This window comes from Phragmites australis, chromosome 13 (genome assembly GCF_958298935.1).
Source record: "Phragmites australis chromosome 13, lpPhrAust1.1, whole genome shotgun sequence".
Lineage (NCBI taxonomy): Eukaryota > Viridiplantae > Streptophyta > Magnoliopsida > Poales > Poaceae > Phragmites > Phragmites australis.
Genome location: NC_084933.1, coordinates 21,941,129 through 21,961,544, shown reverse-complemented (window position 1 = coordinate 21,961,544; position 20,416 = coordinate 21,941,129). Strand labels below are relative to the sequence as shown.

At 45.3% G+C, this 20,416-nt stretch overlaps 1 protein-coding gene across 1 annotated transcript; it reads right to left on the bottom strand.

The window, feature by feature from the left end:
- Positions 1-17,709: 17,709 nt before the first annotated feature.
- Positions 17,710-19,922, bottom strand: LOC133888279 (ammonium transporter 1 member 1). Its single transcript, XM_062328461.1, has one exon. The coding sequence runs from the start codon at positions 19,668-19,670 to the stop codon at positions 18,183-18,185; it is 1,488 nt and encodes a 495-aa protein (XP_062184445.1). The 5' UTR covers positions 19,671-19,922; the 3' UTR covers positions 17,710-18,182.
- Between the last annotated feature and the right edge of the window lie 494 nt (positions 19,923-20,416).

The following is a 20,416-nucleotide window of genomic DNA, read 5'->3' as shown; positions in this document are numbered from 1 at the left end:
TGTCTAGTGTTTACAGAGGCTTGAATTGTGTTCCAACGATTAGTTTGTGAGAGTGTACTCACTGAATGATCCAGTGTTAGTACTATTATTCTCACCGGATCATCCGATGTTAAAAAATTTTCTGAGCTGTTAGGTTAACGGTTAGTGTGTTGGTTTGAGGCTATAAATACTCCTCTATTCAGTCATTTGAAGGGGTAGTATGCTGCTGGAGTCTAGAGTAAGCTTATACACACTTGAGAAGACATTTAAGCCAGCAAAGTGCTTAATGTGATTATCTAAAGTGATTAAACACAAGATTAGTTAGTGATTAGTGTTTATAGGCATAGAGAGAGTGTTGCTAGGTGATTACTGTCTAAAGAGTGGATTAAAGAGTGATCCAATCTTGTAACAAGTGGTATGTCAGTATCTTAGAGTCTTGATGACTCGTTGGTAAGCTTGTTGACTTTCCGACTTGGTGTGGAGCGGTGACGAGAAGCGTGTATGGGGACGCGGAGACCTTTGTATTGGTGGCTCAAGCTTCAAAGTGATCACGACGGCAAGGAACTGAAAGAAAAGCTAGTGGTTAGACTATTCCTTGGTGATTTCGTAGCTCATTCGGGTGAAGGTCTTATCTTTGTGACTTTGTGGCTTAAGAACTGTGACCGGGTGCCGGTCATTTGTGGAGCTCCAACATTGACTAGAGGTGGTATTCATACTATCGATACCACAAGATAAATATCTCTTGTGCCGAGTTTACTCTTTCTATTTTATTTACATTTTCACATTTATATTCTTGTAATTATCTTGTTAGATAGTTTGCAAACGTTTTAATTGGTAGAGTAGACTCACTAGATAAACTTACATATTTAGATATAAATTGATATAGATTTAGTTTTTAAAGTCAAATAGATTCTTGGTGTCTTAATTTACTCTCTCCTCTTTTTAGGACGTCACCGATACTTTTATTACTATATTGTAACAATTCAGTTTTTATAATTCAACTGTTTGTTTCAGCTTGTAAATTATGATCATAATTCAATTTTTTCAATTCAACTGTTTGTTTTAACTTGCAGATTATGATCACAATTCAGCTTTTATAATTTAAAATAAATAGGATCTAAATAGCATATGAAAGAGTATCTATGGGCCTCTAAGGGGGTATATATTTACTAAGCAACTGACGTCCTGTCCGGCTGCTCAATTCTTAGATTTCCTTTTAACCATGCGTCAATTCCTTTGGGGAATGCATCCATTGATGTTCTTGCCATGATAGATTACTGAAGTCACCAGATTAACACTAGGCTTTAGAAAGATCAAGGTGATGGATATCATGTTTTTTGGCTGAAGTTAGAATGCAAAGCGCTGGCTCTGAACGAGGAAGATTAAGCACACTGCTTGGGTACACTGTAACATGACCTCTGTAACGTATACGCTTTATCACATTTCATCTTCTAATCTCGCGTACGGTAATACATGTTGTCAAAAGTGTTGCCTGGGCGGTGCTAGTGCTGGTCCCAGTTGGATGTATTATTTCTATATGTGAGTTTATTGAGGAAAATAACAGCATAGTTATTGCGATACTTTTATGCTCTGCCTCTACTTTATGTGCAAATGAACTAGTTATTCCGATATACTGTTTTTTAAACGATTGGCGGATATGTAGTTTTCTTTGATGCGTTTTATGAACAGGGCAAGCGCTTGGGTCGGTCTTTGTTCAGAGCGAATGAATCTGAATCGGACGGCCTGTTTAGCAGTACATACGTCTAGCTGCCGTGTATGCAAATTGGAGAAGCCATGCACAGAATAAGAAGAAGAAAAACTTTTATGATAGAGAGGAAGGGAAGGGAGGGGCTCAGAACTTGACTTGCCGCTCGACGGGATCCGAATCCCGATCGAACTCAACACACGAATTCCGTATCGAACTCGGCATGACTCATGAGCACATACACCAGCGACCTCTCTCCGCCCCCTCTGTGTGTGTGTGTGTATGTATGCGTGCGCGTTCACGTCCATCCCTCACCCAGTTAGCGTTAGCCCTGCCTTGGATCTTGGCTTCTTGCCGCGCGCTTGTTCCATCTCCGCAAGATTGACGAGAAGCGCCGACGCACGGTGCGCGCGCGAGAGAGAACGGAAGGCACGACGTTCATTGCTTGACAGCGGCAGGGTCTGTGGACGACGAGGCCATCTCGGAGGCCTTGGGCGTTGAAGTCTTCTCCCGCAACTCAGAGGAGACATGGACGTGATGGCAAGGGCGGCCGCGGCCGATGAACCTGTCCTGAAGGCCCTGGATTTAACGCCTTCGCCCGCGAACTCGCGGAAGCCATCCACGAGATGGCCGCGGTGGACGCCGATGAAGCTGTCTTGGAGGCTTTGGGTTTCAATGCCTTCGCCCGCGAGCTAAGAGAAACCATGGACGAGATGGCAAGGGCGCACGCGGCCGATGAAGCTGTCTTGGAGCTAGGCCCTAGGCTTCAACGCTTTCGCCCGCGAACCCGCAGAAACCATCCAAGACATGGCCGCGGTGTGTTGGACTAATCATAGGGTGGGTCTGGGAACTCGTTTCACGTGGAGCAAAAGCAAGAAGTTGTATTTAAGTTAGAAACTTTAGTTTGTATATGATTTAATGTCGTATGTGTGCAGAAGTACGTATAATTAGAATTCGAATTAGAATTGATTTAGTTTAGAGTTCGGTTAGCAGTCATTTTAAATATTGAGTTGTAACTTCTGAATCGTGGCGAGTTAATAGAGTCTAAATTTTCCTCCAGAGAAGTTTCAATCTACTCCTAAGTTTTGCTTGTTCTCGATAAGATTGCAGGAATACGTTCTCGTCAAGTTCGAGTTATTCGTGCTTGATCTGTCTTTGCATCTCTCTGAATAGGTTGCGACTCGTGTGTAACTATACGAGTACGTACTCGATGATTGCGTGCTCGAGTGCCTGCGTGGTCAAACGCTTGTGTGGTCGATAAATTACATGGTCAAACACGCACTGCTGATCGCTCATGTGGTCGAGTGGTCGAGCGTAAGCTAATCGTAATCGGGTACGAACAGATCGCACACGTACTGATCGTGGTCAGAAACGAACTGATCACACATGTATTGATCGTGGTCAGAAGTATGTGTGATCCAGAGGTAGAAGCCAACACGGTTGACACCGATGAAGCGGTCTTGGAAGCCCTGAGCTACAACGCCTTTGCCTGCGAACTCGCAGAAACCATCCACGGCGGCGGCGGACGCCGAGGAAGCCGCCTTGGAGGCCTTGGCCGGGCTTCAACACCTTTGCCCGCGAGCTCAAATGAGTCATGGATGAGAGGACGGCTGATGAGGTTGTCCCGGAGGCGTCTTGTGTCAACGCCTCCGTCGGCGTGAGGGACGAGGAGGCTTTCTTGGATGAGTTGGATTGCCACAAGATCGTGCGTGTGATAGCTCAGGCCCTGGAAGAACTACGCGAGGAAGCAAGTGCAGCGGCGGCGACGATGCCAAGACAGCTCAGACCACCACGACATGTTGCCTGTGCTTGATCAGCTCCGGAAGAAGCTTTTTTGGATGAGTTGGGCTACCACCATGGAGTCACGCTTTGGATGAGATCCACGAGGGAGCGGGTGCAACGACAAGTCGGCATTGCAACACATTTTTTTTTCACGAACGAGGTCCACACCTCTAGTTTCAGAGGACTGTATGTGCCTTTGAGGATGAGCGATGCCCACCAAGAATAGTGACACACCATGAAAAGGCAACACCTCACATGTAAACAACGGGTTCGAACCCACGACAGCAGGTAAGTCTCCACTGAGGCTTACTGTGACACTCTAGCATTGCTTTTGCTAGAGATGACCTATGTAGCACGATTGGAGCAGAAACCTAGATTTGTACAGATACAATACCTGCAGCTTTTGTACACCTCTCCCTGGTTGAATGGAACTATTTTTCCTGCTGTGTTGAGATGTGCTCTTGATCAATTTTTCCTACAGTAAGAGGCTTCAATTATGCTCCCTCTAGTCAAGAAGGTAATTCCTCTTTGATGTTGGTCCGTGCCCTGAGATAGAATCAATCGCCGCTAACAGGGTGAGTGTAACTGTGTAAATTCGGCTGTTTTCAGTCGATTGTGCAATAGCCCGACCCTTCCGTTTATTACATCTTTAATTTTTCTCGCATATGTCATGATAAAACTTAGTAGTCGAAGTGTCCTCATATTGACTTTAGAGAGTGAAAAACAAGCTTAAAACTTCCAATTAAAACCGGGAACTTTCAGCTTGGATTTGCAACGAATTTGAATTAAGTTTCCAAAGCTCTCAAATGGTGTTTGATAGGATTGAATCAGAAACATCAACTATAGTCTATCGACAAGAATCTGAAACACTTCCCACTCAGCTCGAGTTTGAACGAAAATATGAAATAAAATGGAGCTTGTGTCTCGAATTTGAACTCCAATTCCGTTTGCAAAACATTCACAAACAATAAAATGGAAGTAGCTGGGGTCTTTCATCCATTCTGCGATTGCAGTGTCACCAACGCCTCCTAGCGTGCAATGCAATGACCACCTCCCGGCCAGCGTTAACTAAACGCAACACATAGGCATCAAAATACGACTCGAATTCAGTTATCTGATTTGTTAAAGAAAATTTGGACGTGCGAGATACAACTTAAAATTTGACATAAATGTCGGAATCCGACTTGAATTCGGAGTGTTCAATTCGGTAAAAAGATTTGGACACAGATGTACATACACCACTGCTCCCGGCTCATCGTGTCGACCTTGTGCCGCGCTGTCCGCGGCGTGTCACGAACGCATCCGGGGACGCGCGTGGTGCGTGCGAACTCGGAGTGCCACCCCGTGTCGGGTCCTGCACGATCTCTGCTCCATACATATTCGCACGCGCACCCTGCTCTCGGCGTCGATCATAGCCCGGCTAGCGACTTTCCAATCGAGCGCGCGTACGTACGTATGGAGCGAGTCGAGATGATCCCCCCGGAGAAGGGGACGCTGGACGAGGCCGGCCTGTTGAGTAACCGCGTGTGGGCGCCCGACGACCCGGCCTTTCTGTACGACCCCAAGTACCGGTTCCCGGTGGAGGAGCTCCTCGCCCTCTCCCGCTCGCCCAGCTGCTGCTCCAGCGTCCCCCGCGAACGCCGCCGCGTTGGCGATCACGGAGGTTCCACCGCGGAAGCAGAGGACGGTGTAAAGAACGCCGTGTTGGAAGAGCCCGGCTACGTCGCGGTGTTGGAGGACCCCGACTACGTATTCGTCGACACGGCCGACGAGATCGAGCGTGGCCGACGGGAGGCCGACGAGGAGGCCGCCCTCGAGGCTCGAGGGATCGACCTCGTCCGCGAAATCGAAGAACTCTTGGCGGACACCGGCGACGAGGCCGTCCCGGAGGAGACGACACCAGACGGCCCCGCCGTCAATGACGTCCAGGCCGCTGCCGAAGCGAAAGCCGGAGGCGCAACACGAGGGCAGCAGCAGCTCCGGCGGTCTCGCCCCATGGGAGCCGGTACGTCCGCGACGAAAGACCCATTAATCTGTGACGACCAAGAAAAACAAGACCCGTAGATGAACTGATTCTGGATACAAGTGGTTACCTAACGGTAGTTCAGTTACTCATTTTTTTTTCATAATTTAATTAGGTAGAATTGAATCTTTTAATTATTTTTAAAATTTTGAAACGCCCTAATAATAAAAAATACAAAATTTATATCTCTAGATAGGGATTGTCTTTGAAAATGAATCCTTAGTCACACGTAAATAGTATTCATGACTTTACTCCGATATGAATCGGTGGATTCGAAATAGAACTGTAAGATTTTAGCGCTGTAGCATTGCTACAGTATCCATGCTACGTCAAAACAGCCCGGTATTCTCATAAACAGGGTTCAAGCTATCGTATCGGTTGCAAATTACTGTTCATGGATGCTGTTCACCGGTGCCTTTGCTGGGATCCATTTTCATTGTCTTCGTGATCAATCGTTTCTTGTGATGAATGACGAACGTGCTCTTGTAGTTTTATTATTTTTCCTGTAACCCAGTCAGGTTTGATCAGCACCCTTTTTCTCGCATGTCGATCGATTTCACGCCCAAAAAGCTGCGATGATGTAGGAGAGCTGTTAGCAACATTGGCTCTTCACTCGGAAGTTCGTAAGCCCTCGCTAAACCCCATCTGAAGATCCCGTCCTCGCTCCACACGGTCCACGCGCATCCCCTCGGGTTTTGGGCTATTTCCGCTGCCGGCTCGGGGCTTTGGGGACGCCGACCTTTCTGGGCTGTGCCTCTGGTATCTTCCTGGGCGTGAGGAAAAGCAAGGTGGGCCGTGGTTGTGTCGTCCGATCCAGGGATTCCAACCGCCGGTTCCGCTTTGTCTCAAAAAAGAAAAAAGGCTGGTCCTGCTGGCTCGCCTTTAACTTTGAGCAGAGCACGCATGGGTGCGCTTTGGTGGAAAAATCTCGCAATCGTGTGTTCTCGCTCTATGAGATTGTGAATTTATTCCCCAGCCTTGTCAAGCATATGTGTCATGGTGTGTGCGCGCGCGCGCTATAGTTCAGCTTCTGTCTGCAATCGAGTGGGCTGTGACCCTTGGGCTTTTCTACCCGCACCCTTCTGCCCTTCTGCTCTGTTCCAGAGGGCAGAGTGAATTCGATGATGGATAAAAGTCTGAACATTGTATCAACTCATCTCAGAAGAGAGAAGGGTTCTGAAAGAACGAGAGGGACAAGTTCAGTTAGATATGAACTGTCAGTTTCCAAAAGTTCAGTAACTTTTCTTGTCACATAGAGTGACAGAAAGTGCAGGTGCCTCTTTCCACGATACAAAATCCCTAAATTGGATTTCGTCTTCGCGTTGATGAAAGCAATGAAGGAACTACCTTTAAGTTCATACACGGGTTTCTTGGGACCTTATTATGCCTTTGGCTCCCTTTGCAACTGGGAGATCATGGTCCAAGCTCCAAACATCTTTTGTCATTGGCCATTACTTTAGGCTACAGTTGAGCTGCATGGAATCTTAATTCTTATCCCTCAACATTATTCTGTGGCATCTATCGTGTTCAGTTCACTATTTTTTGACAATTCCATTTGCAGTCCACAGCCAACAGCTCTACCTTTGAGCCACTGAGGACCCGATGGAGATAGTTGTTCAACGTACCCGGACTGCGAACGAATGGACAATGCGATTGATATTTGTGGGAATATCGAACGCGGGCCATTGAACCAAACCTGCCTCTGCATATTGGCATCACAGACTTCTTAAGCATGGAGCTGTCAAGAAATTCCGGAAAGATTTGTATGCATCGAAGAGCATGGAATGGGAATTTAGAGAAATTTTCGCTATCTTATCCTGTCTTTGTAGATTAGATTGCATTTTGATCGGTGTCGCACGCTCCAGCTCTACCACTGTCAATGAGATGTTCTCGGGCCTGTTAGCAAATGGACAACTGTTCTGCAGATATGTGCACTGCAGTGCTAGTTGGTTCATTGTTCATTTGCAAATGCATATACCAACCAGTGGCTGGAACATCTGAACTTTTTTTCTCATTGCAGACGACAGCTTACTCCCACCGTTTAAAAAAAGTTAAACTTTGTGTACTTTAACTAACATTTAACTAAATTATAAGAATGTCTAGTATGTAAAAATTACACAATTAGATTCATAATTCAAAATGACTTTACAATATATAGATTTTGTAATTATAAATGATATATTTTGTGAGAGAACCTTAGTTAAAATTTAACTTCAAAGATTGAGCCTAAAAGAAATATGTCTACTATTTCTAAACGGGTGGAGTGTAATTTTGTGCTTTCCTGGGACCCATGTAGTATTTTAGCTAACTAGTCCATCAACCCATACGCCTGCCCCAGCTGAAAATATTTTTAGAAAATACATGGATAATAGAACTTCGTGAAATAGAAGTGATGGATGTGCTTATATTGACCACATTTCATTACTATATTCCTCTACTAAATTAGAGTCTTGTGTATGTTATTTTTCCTTTTTTTTCACATTCACAATATCCGTTAATATGTGTTACGCTACCCATGGTATAATATCTCTTTTCTTTCATAGCTTATCTCCAGACTCCACGACATAATAGAAAGACCTAAATTAATGTTGGTGAAAAACATATGAAACCTTGCAGGGCAACGCCACTTTAAGCTAATTTTGTTATAATGGTAAATATGGATAATTTAGAAGCAGATATTTGGTTTTTTTGTTAATTTTTTCATAATAGTAGAGATGAGTAATTTAGAAGTATGTATTGGAGGTACTTTAGGTTAATTTTTTATAATGATAAAGGTGGGTAATTTAGAAGCATGTATTTGGGGTACTTTAGGTTTATTTTTTCATAATGGCCAATATGGGTAATTTAGAAACATGTTAGATTCAATGACTATTGTTGTCAATGATAATTAGAGTTCATCAAATTAATAATAGGATGCTTTGCTTTTTATGTGAATTTCCCTTTTTCTAGCACATCTTATATAAAAATTAATATAGAGACAGTCCTCAATTAGTAGTAGTAAGATGTTGGGAAGTACCACAGCACGTCAAGCCTAGCAAAAGGCTGGGGCCTTACGGCATTATATAAGCGATGGTATCCAAAATGTATCGTTGGCTACTGCACCGGAGGTTAGGTGGTTATTGACTTTTGACGGCAGCCGTCCAATCAGAGGTCTGATAACTGAAAGCAGGAAGAAGATAGGCGATCGAGTGACTTGCTGCGTGCGAGTGAGACGGAGCTTTCGTTCTCGATCGTTCGTTTCTCAAATCTCAAACAAATGGTCCACGATTGTTCCTGCATGTTACGGCCTTTCCTCGGCCAGACAACCCTTTTGGGGGAGAAGACAAACAGGCAAAATCCAAAGCACACGTGGGACATTGTGCGGTTGCAGCAGGAAGCTGCACTACACCAGGGGCTGCAATGTGCACTGCGACCCTCGAGACTAAGGGTGTGTTTGGTTGTCCGCATGAGGTTTTGTAGAGCTGCATCGTATATACTGGATGAGTGGAAGCAGGCTGAGGGGATCCGTATTCTGGAAAAGAAGTATGTTTGGTTGGTTGGATGAGCGGATGCATGTAGATTTTGAGTTTGTGTTTGGTAGGTTGAATCTCAGACTGCATGTGGGGATTCGTTGTCGCTAACAAGTGGGCCCCGCGTCGGCCAAGCTGCATCCCGCCGGTCAGGACGGCACCTACGGCCGATTCGGCCTGCTCCCGGCATGCAGCACGCGCGCGTATTCGCTGCACCCACGGCTGCAGCGCGCTCCGTCGCTGCACCCATCCAAACGCGCTGCTCCCTCGTCGTATACAGTTGTGGCTGCACGCGCGGCTGCATGCACGCACGGCTGCGCCCATCCGAACACGCCCTAAGTGCATCTCCAATGATAAAAGATAGCTATTATCTCTTAGTTATAAGAGTATATTTCTTAATATTATGATTAATATAATTTTTCAATCTCATAGAGTAGAGAGAAAAATAAGTATTAACTCTTAGAGATAGAAAGCTAGTGCTTGTAAATCACTTAGAACCTTTTTGTCTATATGAGATACGAAAAATTATGAACAATATGATTCATATAAATTTTAAAAAGTATGATCTCTCAATTAAATAATAGTTATATCGTTAAAGATGCCATAACAATCATCGGCCCTTTCTAGGAAGGAAATTATATGAGACCGATTTTTACAGAAAGACCCCTATCTTCGTGTGATATGTGTCATCTACTTCTCTCATATATATTTAATCAGACCGTTAGATCCAAAACAAACAGCGTTGATCAAAATCTCACGAAGACCTTTCTACAGAGGATCTCATATATTTTTCTTCCCCCGTCTGCTGCTCCCTAGGCTGCCCATGCATCCGGCACCGCACAATATGTAGTGGCAGGGAGTCACGTATACGTGGAGCTGCAGATCGACTCAGGGACTACTTGGATCAAATGAACAGAGTTTGAAGGGACTGAAAGGCCAGACCAGCAAAATGAGACCCCGTTTGTAACACGGGCATTTCTTAAGCCTCCCGCAGGATTTGCCTGCGAAATTGCTACGTTCGAAACGGGCTCTGGTTATTCTCCATGGGTTAAACTTGACCAAAGAATCAGTAGTGGTCGAGATCAAACTTTCGGTGCGCACAAAACTCTCGTTCTTTCTACCCACCCAAGGACGAACGGCCAGTCTCAAGGTTTGGGTGACACAAGGAGCCTGCAGTGCACGCAGTTGTTGAAGCCTGTCAGTTGAGATGGTTGAATATCTAGCTATAGATTATATAGCTGTAAGTAGTATATTGTATACGGATAAGTTATATCATATATTTGATATACAACTTTAGATATTGAGGATCTGAAACTATGGAAGCTAATATACTCAGAGAACACGAAGACTTATATTAGGAATGTCTTAATCGTATTAAACAACTTAAATACGACTAGTATCTAAGCTGCATTCGATTGTCTTCTTTGGCTGATAAAACAGAAGACTCACTATCGACTATGACGGACTCAGACGACGCCAGTACCCCTATATAAAACGGGGACCCAAACCTCAATAGAGGATAACCCACGACAGATCAACGCATGCACAACTCAACGCAAGCACCAAAACACTAGCTTTAGAGATACTCGATAACTCCAACCCTAAATTAATTTAGATCTGATCTACTCTATTGTAATACGTTTAATTTGTCACTTGTACTCGAGACAATTCATATACAGCATTATCCACACATGATATAGGATATTACTATACATCAGTGGTCCGAACTATATATATTGTGTATCTTATTTTTTACTCAATTATTAATCTCGAACATACTTTAGTTCAATTACGAATATATTGTGAGGACTAATCTTTGACATATGCAACCATTGACCTCAGGTCAGCACCGAGTTGGTGCCTGGTGGTACTTTTCATCCGTTGAAGGGTTCGAACTTTGCTGCGCATGCACATGGCCATTCTCCCATTTACCTCCCATGGCCGCCGCGCTGGGAAAGGGACGCGCACGCGGCGATGGCATGATTTTTCCGTCATCCAAGCCGCCCAGACTCGTTTTCAGCCCAGCCGCGTACGTACGTCCCGGCTGCCCCTTTGTTGGGAGATCCCGCCCGTGTCTCGCCGCAATAACTTCTGTTTGCCTTTTCTCGATGCAACTCGCGTTGCGGTACGTTCCGGGCGTAGACTTGTATTGGTTGGGATTGCATTGGAGCAGTCCTACGTAGGACGGTAGGAGTAGGCGAGCACGGACGTACTCGTATCGGTCAAGTCAAGGGGTTTCTTTTGTCGCTGTTGTACCTGCAGTCTAGGTAGGATTAGGAAGGAGACCAGATAAATAGAACTTGGCATCAATAGCTCATAGCCCATGGTAAGTGGCTCTCAAATGTCAGCGCATGCAGTAGTACAGTATTCCCTCCGTTTTGCAATATTTATTCATAGTTTTGGAAGTATCTATCTCAAATTGTTTGTTCATCGCGGTAACCAATGATATTTTATGATCTATTTTTCTACTATACTGTTGAGTGTATATATGTATTTACTTCAACGCCATGAGTTATTTGCTCTCATCATTGTATTGATTAGGGGTAGTATGGTCATCTCATTGTATTTTTTTACTCGATTTCAGTATTTTTTGATTTGTACGTAATGATAGGTGTAGATAAATATTGTGAAACAGAGGCAAGTTTTGAGAGAAAAAAATGCCAATGGAGCCTTGCACTGTTGTAGTAGTACTCCGTACTGTGCAGTAGCATCTCTCTTTTTTCCTATGGGAAAGAAAATCTTGCTCTCATTGTGTACCCTGTCACGCTTTCCTGGAGTGGTGGTGGTCTCGTACAAGAAGCTGAAGGCAACGAGCGTGTTGCGACCTTGTTCATTTTTGGCACTTTAGTCTTTAGGTACCAGGTTTGGACGTCCGCGTGATCATCCTTTCCTTCCCTTCTTGCCTGCCCAAGCTCCGCACCTGCTTCCAGAAAAAGGGAGACGCTTCGACTGTCAGTTTCTGGTTCTAGGAATATTTTCCAATATAACTACATAACTGATTGTAAACGACTCATATCATTGTCAATTTTTAATCTCTCACGTTTGAACTATGATAGAATCGTTAAGAACCGATATTAATACCAACTATCAATATTGATTTTCTAACCAGCCAAACCAACTCAAATCGAGATATTTATAAGTCCCATCTATCAAGCTGAACCCTATCTCCCTCTCCTTATCTCTTTGGCCAATGTCTCTCTCTATCCTCTCTCTCGCTCTCGGCTCTCTTTTCTCTGGTTCTCCTCCACACTGAGCGACAGCGGCGAGGTCTGGAAGAGCGTGTGGAGTATGTGGAAGTTGGTGGCAAGGTGGGAGGCTAGCTCCGCCTGAGATCACACCGACAAGGACCATGCTGCGACGGCTACGGCGGGATCCGTGGAGGCAGCGGCTGCGGCAGGATCCATGGAGACAACGGCCACAACAAGATCCATGGAGGCGGCAGCCATGACGGGGTCCATGGAGGAGGCGGTCTTGGTGGGGGGTGGATCCACATGCTGCTACCTCGAGCTCACTAGATCTATGGAGGAGGGAGGAATCCAGGTCGGCGGCACCTTCGCCCGAGCCTGTGCCGTTGTCATCAGTAGTGCCGGAGGCGAGCATAAGGCGATGGCGGTGGGGCGTAGATATGACGGAGGCGAGGGGCACAACTAAGCCCGAGCCTAAGCGCGACAAATCTGTCACAACGGTCTTTGTACCACCGCATTTTTCTCTGCAAGGTGCGCACGATGGAGCGACCGAGGCGATGAGTGGGTGCGGCAGCGCCTAGGTGCAGTGGCGCCATGGGTCATCTTTTTCTTTTTCTTTTTTTTTTAAAATATCATCACTATCGATTGGATCCGCGAACCGATAGTGATGGATACTTTTAGTACCGATTCTAGAAACGACACTGATAAATACTGATTATCAGTATCGAATAATTAATAATGGTTTAATACCCGTCACTGATAATATATTATATAATAGTATAAGTCTGATACCACACTCTTTCATTTTCTTACTAACCATACCATAAAGAAAACTAAGGTCACGGTTCCGTAGTGAAACCTTTTGCCATTGCTGTTCTGTGAAAGAAGTTCCTCACGCGCGGCCGGGGCCGGTCAAGCACTCTTCGGTCTGCTCATCCACAAGCACACGGCAGCCGTACACTTGGACGGCTTATTCCAAATAGCAAACGAGGTCTTTTTTTTGGCGCAGCGCGCACACACAAAATGGTTCTTCTAGAAACATTGCCAATCACCTCGTCCGAAGGGAGCAAGAAAGGTTTATATATAAGTCAGCTAGGTGAACACTTTATTTATTGTTCACTAGCTAAGTATTTATGCATTACAATAAAAAATATAAATATTAGATATATTAATATTAAATATAAACTCAAAGTATAAAAATACATATGTGTCATGGGAGCGCTAACGAACAAATGTATCCGGAGGGATACCGTAATTTAATTTCAGATGAGATTAAAAAAAGAGAATAAGTATATATATTAATTAGTAAAACGATTACATATCCGTAACTGGTAATATAATGATTTAAATTTTAGAGATTTTATTAAATAAAAGAAGAGTATGAAAATAGATGATTATAAGAACTAATTCATGTTTTATATAGTAAAACTAGAGCAGTTCCGCGATCAAAAGAACGGAGATTAGCAATGCACTCGTGCTGCATGCAAATTAAGCATAGTCGCGTGACGCGAATTCCAATCCAGCCGGTGGTGGTTGCATGTGCGCCCCACGCCATAAACCATGATCTGATGGTTGCATGCACGAACAACGGGAGCAGATAGATTCCACGGGCTTTCGGCTCTCGAGCCCCTAGCTAATTGCGTTTACCTATGCCTGCGCGAAGTACTAGGTTTAAATGTTATTTTAGTTTTCAATATATAGAACAAGTTTATAATAAATTTTTTATATATGATATATTTATCCTTTTCAATTTCTCTAATATTCAATTAATAGCATATAAATCATCAATCCAGCATACTTATTGAATTAAAACTTTACTTTTCAATAGACTTTAATATAAATATTCTAGTAAAATATCATCTTAAAAACATAAAACACAATCTATTTAACAAAAAAAAATCAAAATTTTAAAATAATATCTATTTGAGAATTGGCAAAGATGGTGGAGTTATTTACTTCGACCAACCATATAGTGAGACAGAGTGAGACCAAACGTGCCTAGGTATAATTTAAATAGTACTGCTGCAGTAAATAACCATTTTAAAAATACAGGTGCATTAGGATTTGATAAATTAAACTTTATAAATCTTGATTAACAATTAATCAAATTATATACATAGTATGTAAAACATAGATCAATATAGTTATATTTCACGTATCTTTTAATAAGATATTAGTTTCACAACAATTAATGATATATTGCAAGAGAATTTAATGGTCAAAATATATTGTGAAAGTTTTTTTATATCCTAATACACCTATAAAAAGAAATAGAGGGAATATTATTGACCATGTTGTGGGTCAATGGTTTATGAGAGTCCTTACGTGGCTGTCATGAACGTGATTCGGCTCTAGAGGACGCTCAACATATTTGATCGAATCATTTGAGTACACAGATTATGGAGACAGATTCAATAAGCAACGAAATCTTCATGGCTATGCTAATATTATTTATGCAATCCTCATGAGAGAGAGAGAGAGAGAGAGAGAGAGAGAGAGAGAGAGACGTGCAATTGCTCAATTTTTATTGATGGCCAAAGTACATATTAGGTGCTGGGCTGATATCGGTGGACGTATGCACAAGCTCTGTCAGATCCAATTTGAACGACCCAGATCAGAGATAAACCTTGTCTCGAGAAACACCTGTGTAGGTAATCATATACAACAACTCGATTTTTCTGTTGAATAAAAATCTTTTTACTAGACTTCCAACACCCAGCCGATCATTCATTAATTAATTACCAAATCGTAGCTGAGTGAGTAGATTTCCTTGCTGGGCATAATATTTTCAAATTAACCACCACTCCAACGTGCATGAGCAGTGCCGGCGGACTTTTTCTAGCAAATCTGCTGAAACAGACGGACACCCTGACTCCGCTGTACGTACGCACGCAACACGATTCACCTGCAAATAATACACGGGCTCACCAACACGCCATCCTGCAAATAATACACGGGCTCACCAACGCGCGGCCAACTGTTCGATCATCGCCGGCGAGTGAAACAACAGCAAGTGGAGCGTGTGCCGTCTCGCCGCTTTTGGCCGGGAGCTGGCTGCATGGATGGGATCCTCGTGATCCACCGAAATGACGCGGGTGTGCACTGCACCGGTGCATCTCTCCCAAGCCCCACGGCCAGGCCCAGCTTTTCCGGGCAGTCTGTTGCCTCCTGATCCGAGCGCCAGCACTGGAAATCGGCTCCTCTGACTTTAAGAGAATAAAGTACTCATGTGTAGTAAAATCAGCATAGTAATCTTGCAAACAATATGCATGATATAATTTCACTATAACATACTATTCCATCTTTTATAAATTACTGTCTATGACACTGTTCACATATGACTTACTTAGGGTATGTTTGGTTGCCCGTATGCTCTCAGTCTGACTGTATGAGTCATACAGGCTGAGTTGAGATAGGCTGGGGAGATGCAGTAGGGTCTGTTTGGTTGGCTGCATGTGTTCAGTCTGGTTGAGAAGATATTGTGTTTGGTTGTCTGCACGAGTATATGTTGTAATGCAAAGGAACTCACTTTTTTTATCAAATAACCTAGGTTGAAAATATTTTTATAAATTAGTATATCACCGGATAAAAATATTAGTGAATTTTTTACGATTTTTTGAGAATTTTAATTAAATATTGACTTGAGCTTTTTAGATCAAACTAATTAAAATAGGTTGTTAGTGACCTCTAATTTGCTCACAAAAATATTTAGAATTTTTAGACCTCTAAATAAAATCGAAAGTTAAATAAAAAAATTCGTATACACAGTATTTTGCATCTCTCCAACCAGACCCGACGGAAACAGCCGATTCCAACGTTTTCCCGAGCCTGGCTGGGTGGATACAGCTGCATGATCTAAGCATCCAAATGCGTGAGCATACTGCATCTACGGGTGCATGCACGAGCTGAGCTAGCCATCCAAACACGTCCTTAGTAACGTCGTAGCAGCCGGTTCCCAGCAGGGGTTGGCCATTTGTGCGCGCTGCAAAGCGCGCGCACCCTCCGATTGGCTGATTTGACCCTCGCCTTGGGAAAAAAAGGCAGAAGGCACGGCCCGGTGTTCGAGCCGGTGCGGTGCTCCCAGGCTCCCGGCTTTCCCACCTGCTGCCTTTTTGTAGTTTGTACTGCTTTGTTGGAGTCCGTGGTTCGTGACATCACAGAGGAGCTCCAACCATGATGGAAGTGCATCTTCCGATCTTCCCATGTCCTTTTCCGTACTCGTGCAAGAGTGAAAAGTCAGGCTGCATTTCACTCAAAAGGTTATTCGTCATTAAATTGAGTTTTCTCAAATAAACAAGTAAATAATCTAATCAACAAGATAGAGCGATAATTCGTCACGCATACAGACACATCGTGATGATGAGAGATGGGACTTGAGCCTTGTAATTCTTAGGCCGCTCAAGCCATGATTTTTGTTTGATCCAAACCACAGCATGACACAAAATATTTTGGATCAGATCGGTACGGCACGAACACGAGAGTCGTATCGTGTCTAGGACCTTAGCATGCTGGGTGTGTCGGCATAGCACGAAAAGGGTATGATATAATTTGTTTGACTATTTTTCTATATTTACCGTCTAATTTCTCTAATACAAAACGTGAGACGCTAAGGTTATATTTATTTGTTGAGAGATGATAAAAGATAAATATGTAAATATGATAAATAGATATAAGATGGTAAGAGATAAATATGTAAACATTGTCAGACGATATCGAGCATAAGAGACATAACTGTGAGACAATAAGAGATAAATATATAAGTATTCTCAAATGATATAGAATAGGATCATGCTAGGCTAGCATGGTACGAGGATGGCACAGCATATCAAAGTGCCGATACGATATGGTAGGATGGACTAATTATGCCTAATAAACATAGCACGATATGGTACAAAGAGACAACGGGGCAGCTAGTGTTGATATGATACGGGCTAAGTTTCAGCTCTGGTCAAGACTTATTCCTAGTTTTCACACTGCCTTTGATCGGCGGACGTAGCGGATCACGATAGAGTGACAGCTCTCGATCACTCTGTTGTTTTCCCCCTTTCAGTCGATGGCATAGGTTTGCTTTCTTTATGCAATGTATTTCAACGAGCGCGTTGTCAGGTCATGGCAACTTGGTCAGAGAGGGCCATGGGAGCAAGCTATGTGGTGCTCTATAATACGCTGCAATATCTTTTTATGACTGGTACCTATTTTTTTTTGAGAAACTGTTCTGTTTTCTTCAGGTATCAAGAGTGCATGAAAGTATTGGCGTAGTCCGCTGCCGTAGAAATTGTTACTACTGCCATCCGTTCTTTTTTGTTTGCAGTACAAAACACAAGGGAACATATCGACAAAGAGGAGAGTTAGTCTGAACCATAGAAGTTGCAGCACTAAAAAATGCCACCACATGAAGTTGAATCCCCTTTTTTTAGAACAGAAGGCATTTATGTCCTACCATAAGATTAGAGAATGGGAGTGGGATTTTTTTTTTCCAACACAACTCTTGATACGAAAGTTAAAAACATGTACTGAGCCAGTACAGAAAGGAATTCAGAATATGATAATATAAAATAAATATGTACTCCATACAAAAGCATCACTCCAAAGCCACTAGATTCAAGGAACAAGACAACGTTTTGATGGAGGGGTAGAGACCACAGGACAGAACACACCAATTGTTTCAACCATCAGCAGCCACCTATCTTGACCAGCAGTCCACCACACCTTGTGATCATAAGATTCCACCACACAAAAAAAGCAGCATTATTAGCTAAGATAAACCCTAGCCCCTCCCTATTCCATCCACAATACACAAGACTCTAAACGGCGCATGTACACAGAAACCCCAACAAGAACAAGAACACTTGTACCTGTCCCTCCTACTCTTGTTTTACGATCTTGCAACACCAGAATGGCAAAGCATTGGCCCAAACAGAACCGGCAGATACGAGATCAAATATGACGCGAGAAGAGAAAGTCAAGCACGCGTAATTTCTTCTCACGTTTGGTCTTGATTACACCTGCGGGTTGCTGGTCACCGCCGTCGGATCGACACGGGTCTGCGCGGACTTGAGCATGAACGCACCAACCCCAGACTTGTCGCCGGGGTCCTCGTCGTGGTAGACGTAAGCGAACCCACCGTGCCGGGTCAGGTCCATGCCAGACATCTCGTCGTCGGCCGAGATGCGCAGCAGCCCGAGCTTCTTGAGAGAGTAAAAGAGCAGGCCCATGGTGCAGCTCACCCACCCGGCGATGACCAGGATCTGAACGATGTGCGCGGCGAGCAGGCGGCCGCCGCCGCCCATGAACAGACCGTACGGCCTGCCGACGCCGTATATCTCCTCCACGTATTTCTTCCTCGCGAAGAGGGCGGTGAAGATGATCCCCCACGCGCCGCACCCGCCATGGAGCTGCGCGGCCTCGAGCGGGTCGTCGAACTTGAAGCGCGCGGCGAGCGCGTTCAGCCCGATGAGCACCCACGCGGAGACGAACCCGCAGATGAGGGACGCCCACGGGTCGACCACGCTGCACCCGGCGGTGATGGCCGCGAACCCGCCGAGCAGACCGTTGCAGACGTCCACCACGTTCCAGTGGCCCGTCTGGAGCCGCTTCCCGAACAGCGTGGTGAGCGCCGCCACGCTGCCGGCCAGCGTCGTGGTCACGGCCGTGCGGCCCACGGCCGACCACTGCCCGTTGATGCTCCCGGAGGGGCCGTACGACTTGAGGATGATGTTGAAGGACCCGGGGTTGAACCCGTACCAGCCGAACCAGAGCAAGAAGGTGCCAAGCACGACGAGCGACGCGCTGTGGCCCTTGAGCGCCACCGAGCGGCCGGCGTGGTCGAAGCGTCCGATGCGGGGGCCCTCGATGAGCGCACCCCAGAACCCAGCGATGCCACCGACCATGTGGACGACGCCGGAACCGGCGAAGTCGATGACGCCGGACTTGAAGAGCAGCGGGCCGGACGTGCGGAACGCGGAGGCCCACCCGTCGACGGACCAGATCCAGTGGGACACCACTGGGTAGACGAATCCCGTGAGGAACGCCGAGTAGATGAGGTAGGCAACGAACTGCGTCCTCTCCGCGATGGACCCCGACGTGATGCCCGCGGCGGCTATGGCGAAGGCCCACTGGTAGAGAAAGGAGGAGTAATCGAAGCCGGTCTTGGGCAGGTGCTTGAGCCCGAAGAACTGCTTCCCGATGAAACCATTAGAGGGCGACCCGAAGGCGAAGGCGAAGCCGAAAAGGTAGTAGAAGAGCGCCCCAGCCGCGGCGTCGAGCACGTTGGTGAGCATGATGTTCATGGTGTTCTTGGCGCGGACGGAGCCCGCGCAGAGCATGGCGAACCCGAGCTGCATGGCGAAGACGAGGTACGCCGAGAAGAGCAGGTACGTGGTGTCCACCGCCGAGGCCGTGTCGGAGAACTGGTTGCAGAGGTAGTCCGTCGCGTTCGCCGCCGCCGGGCCCAGCAGCGGCGCCAGGTCCGCCGCGCACGTCGACATCTTCGCTCCGCTCCTCCAACGAACACGCACGTACCGCGCGGTTGGAGGAAAAGGTATGGGGACGCGAGGGGACTCACGTACACGGATGTGAGGATGGGGGACGAACAGACGGTGGCGTCGATCGGATTTATAGGAGGCCGGCGTGCGGGTGCGGGAGAGGAGATGCAGATAGAAGAAAAAACAAAGAGCAAATTGCAGTTTTGATTTGGAAAAACAAATCGGCCTTCATTTCGTGAGACGGGGAATCCAGGAGGAATGGGGAGGGGTTTTGGGGAGCCACTGGGCCCATTGGCAGTGAATCTCCTGTGGTGGCCTGGATCCCCCGAGTCGTTGCGGAATCTGGAGATCTAGCTGGACCCTGCCTCGCGATGGGGTGGGTATCCATCCTGTACTTGAGGTGTACGTGTCAGTTGACATTGGCTCGAAACTTATTCTTTTTTGGTGCTTCTCAAATTTTCTTGATTTTGTTTGTTTGTTTCTCATTTCTGGTTGTGCTGCAATCTAATGGGTGGGTCAAGGACGGAACTAGCCTTAGGCAGGCTAGGTTTTAGCTCGAGACTTGAACTCAAATTTTTATTATATTTATTATGTAAATAGTAGATTTTTTAGACCTAGTTTAAATTTGAATGGATTTGCCTGGAGCTTGATGTATATTTGGTTTTGCCCCTGGCTAGGTGGTTTCATGGCTAGCGATACCAGGCCCATACCTTAAGCATTTTCAATAATATATATAACCGTTATTCATA

What these genes read in the sequence shown, in the direction of transcription:
- LOC133888279 (XM_062328461.1), bottom strand. Translation starts at nt 19,670, where the DNA reads ATGTCGACGTGCGCGGCGGACCTGGCGCCGCTGCTGGGCCCGGCGGCG.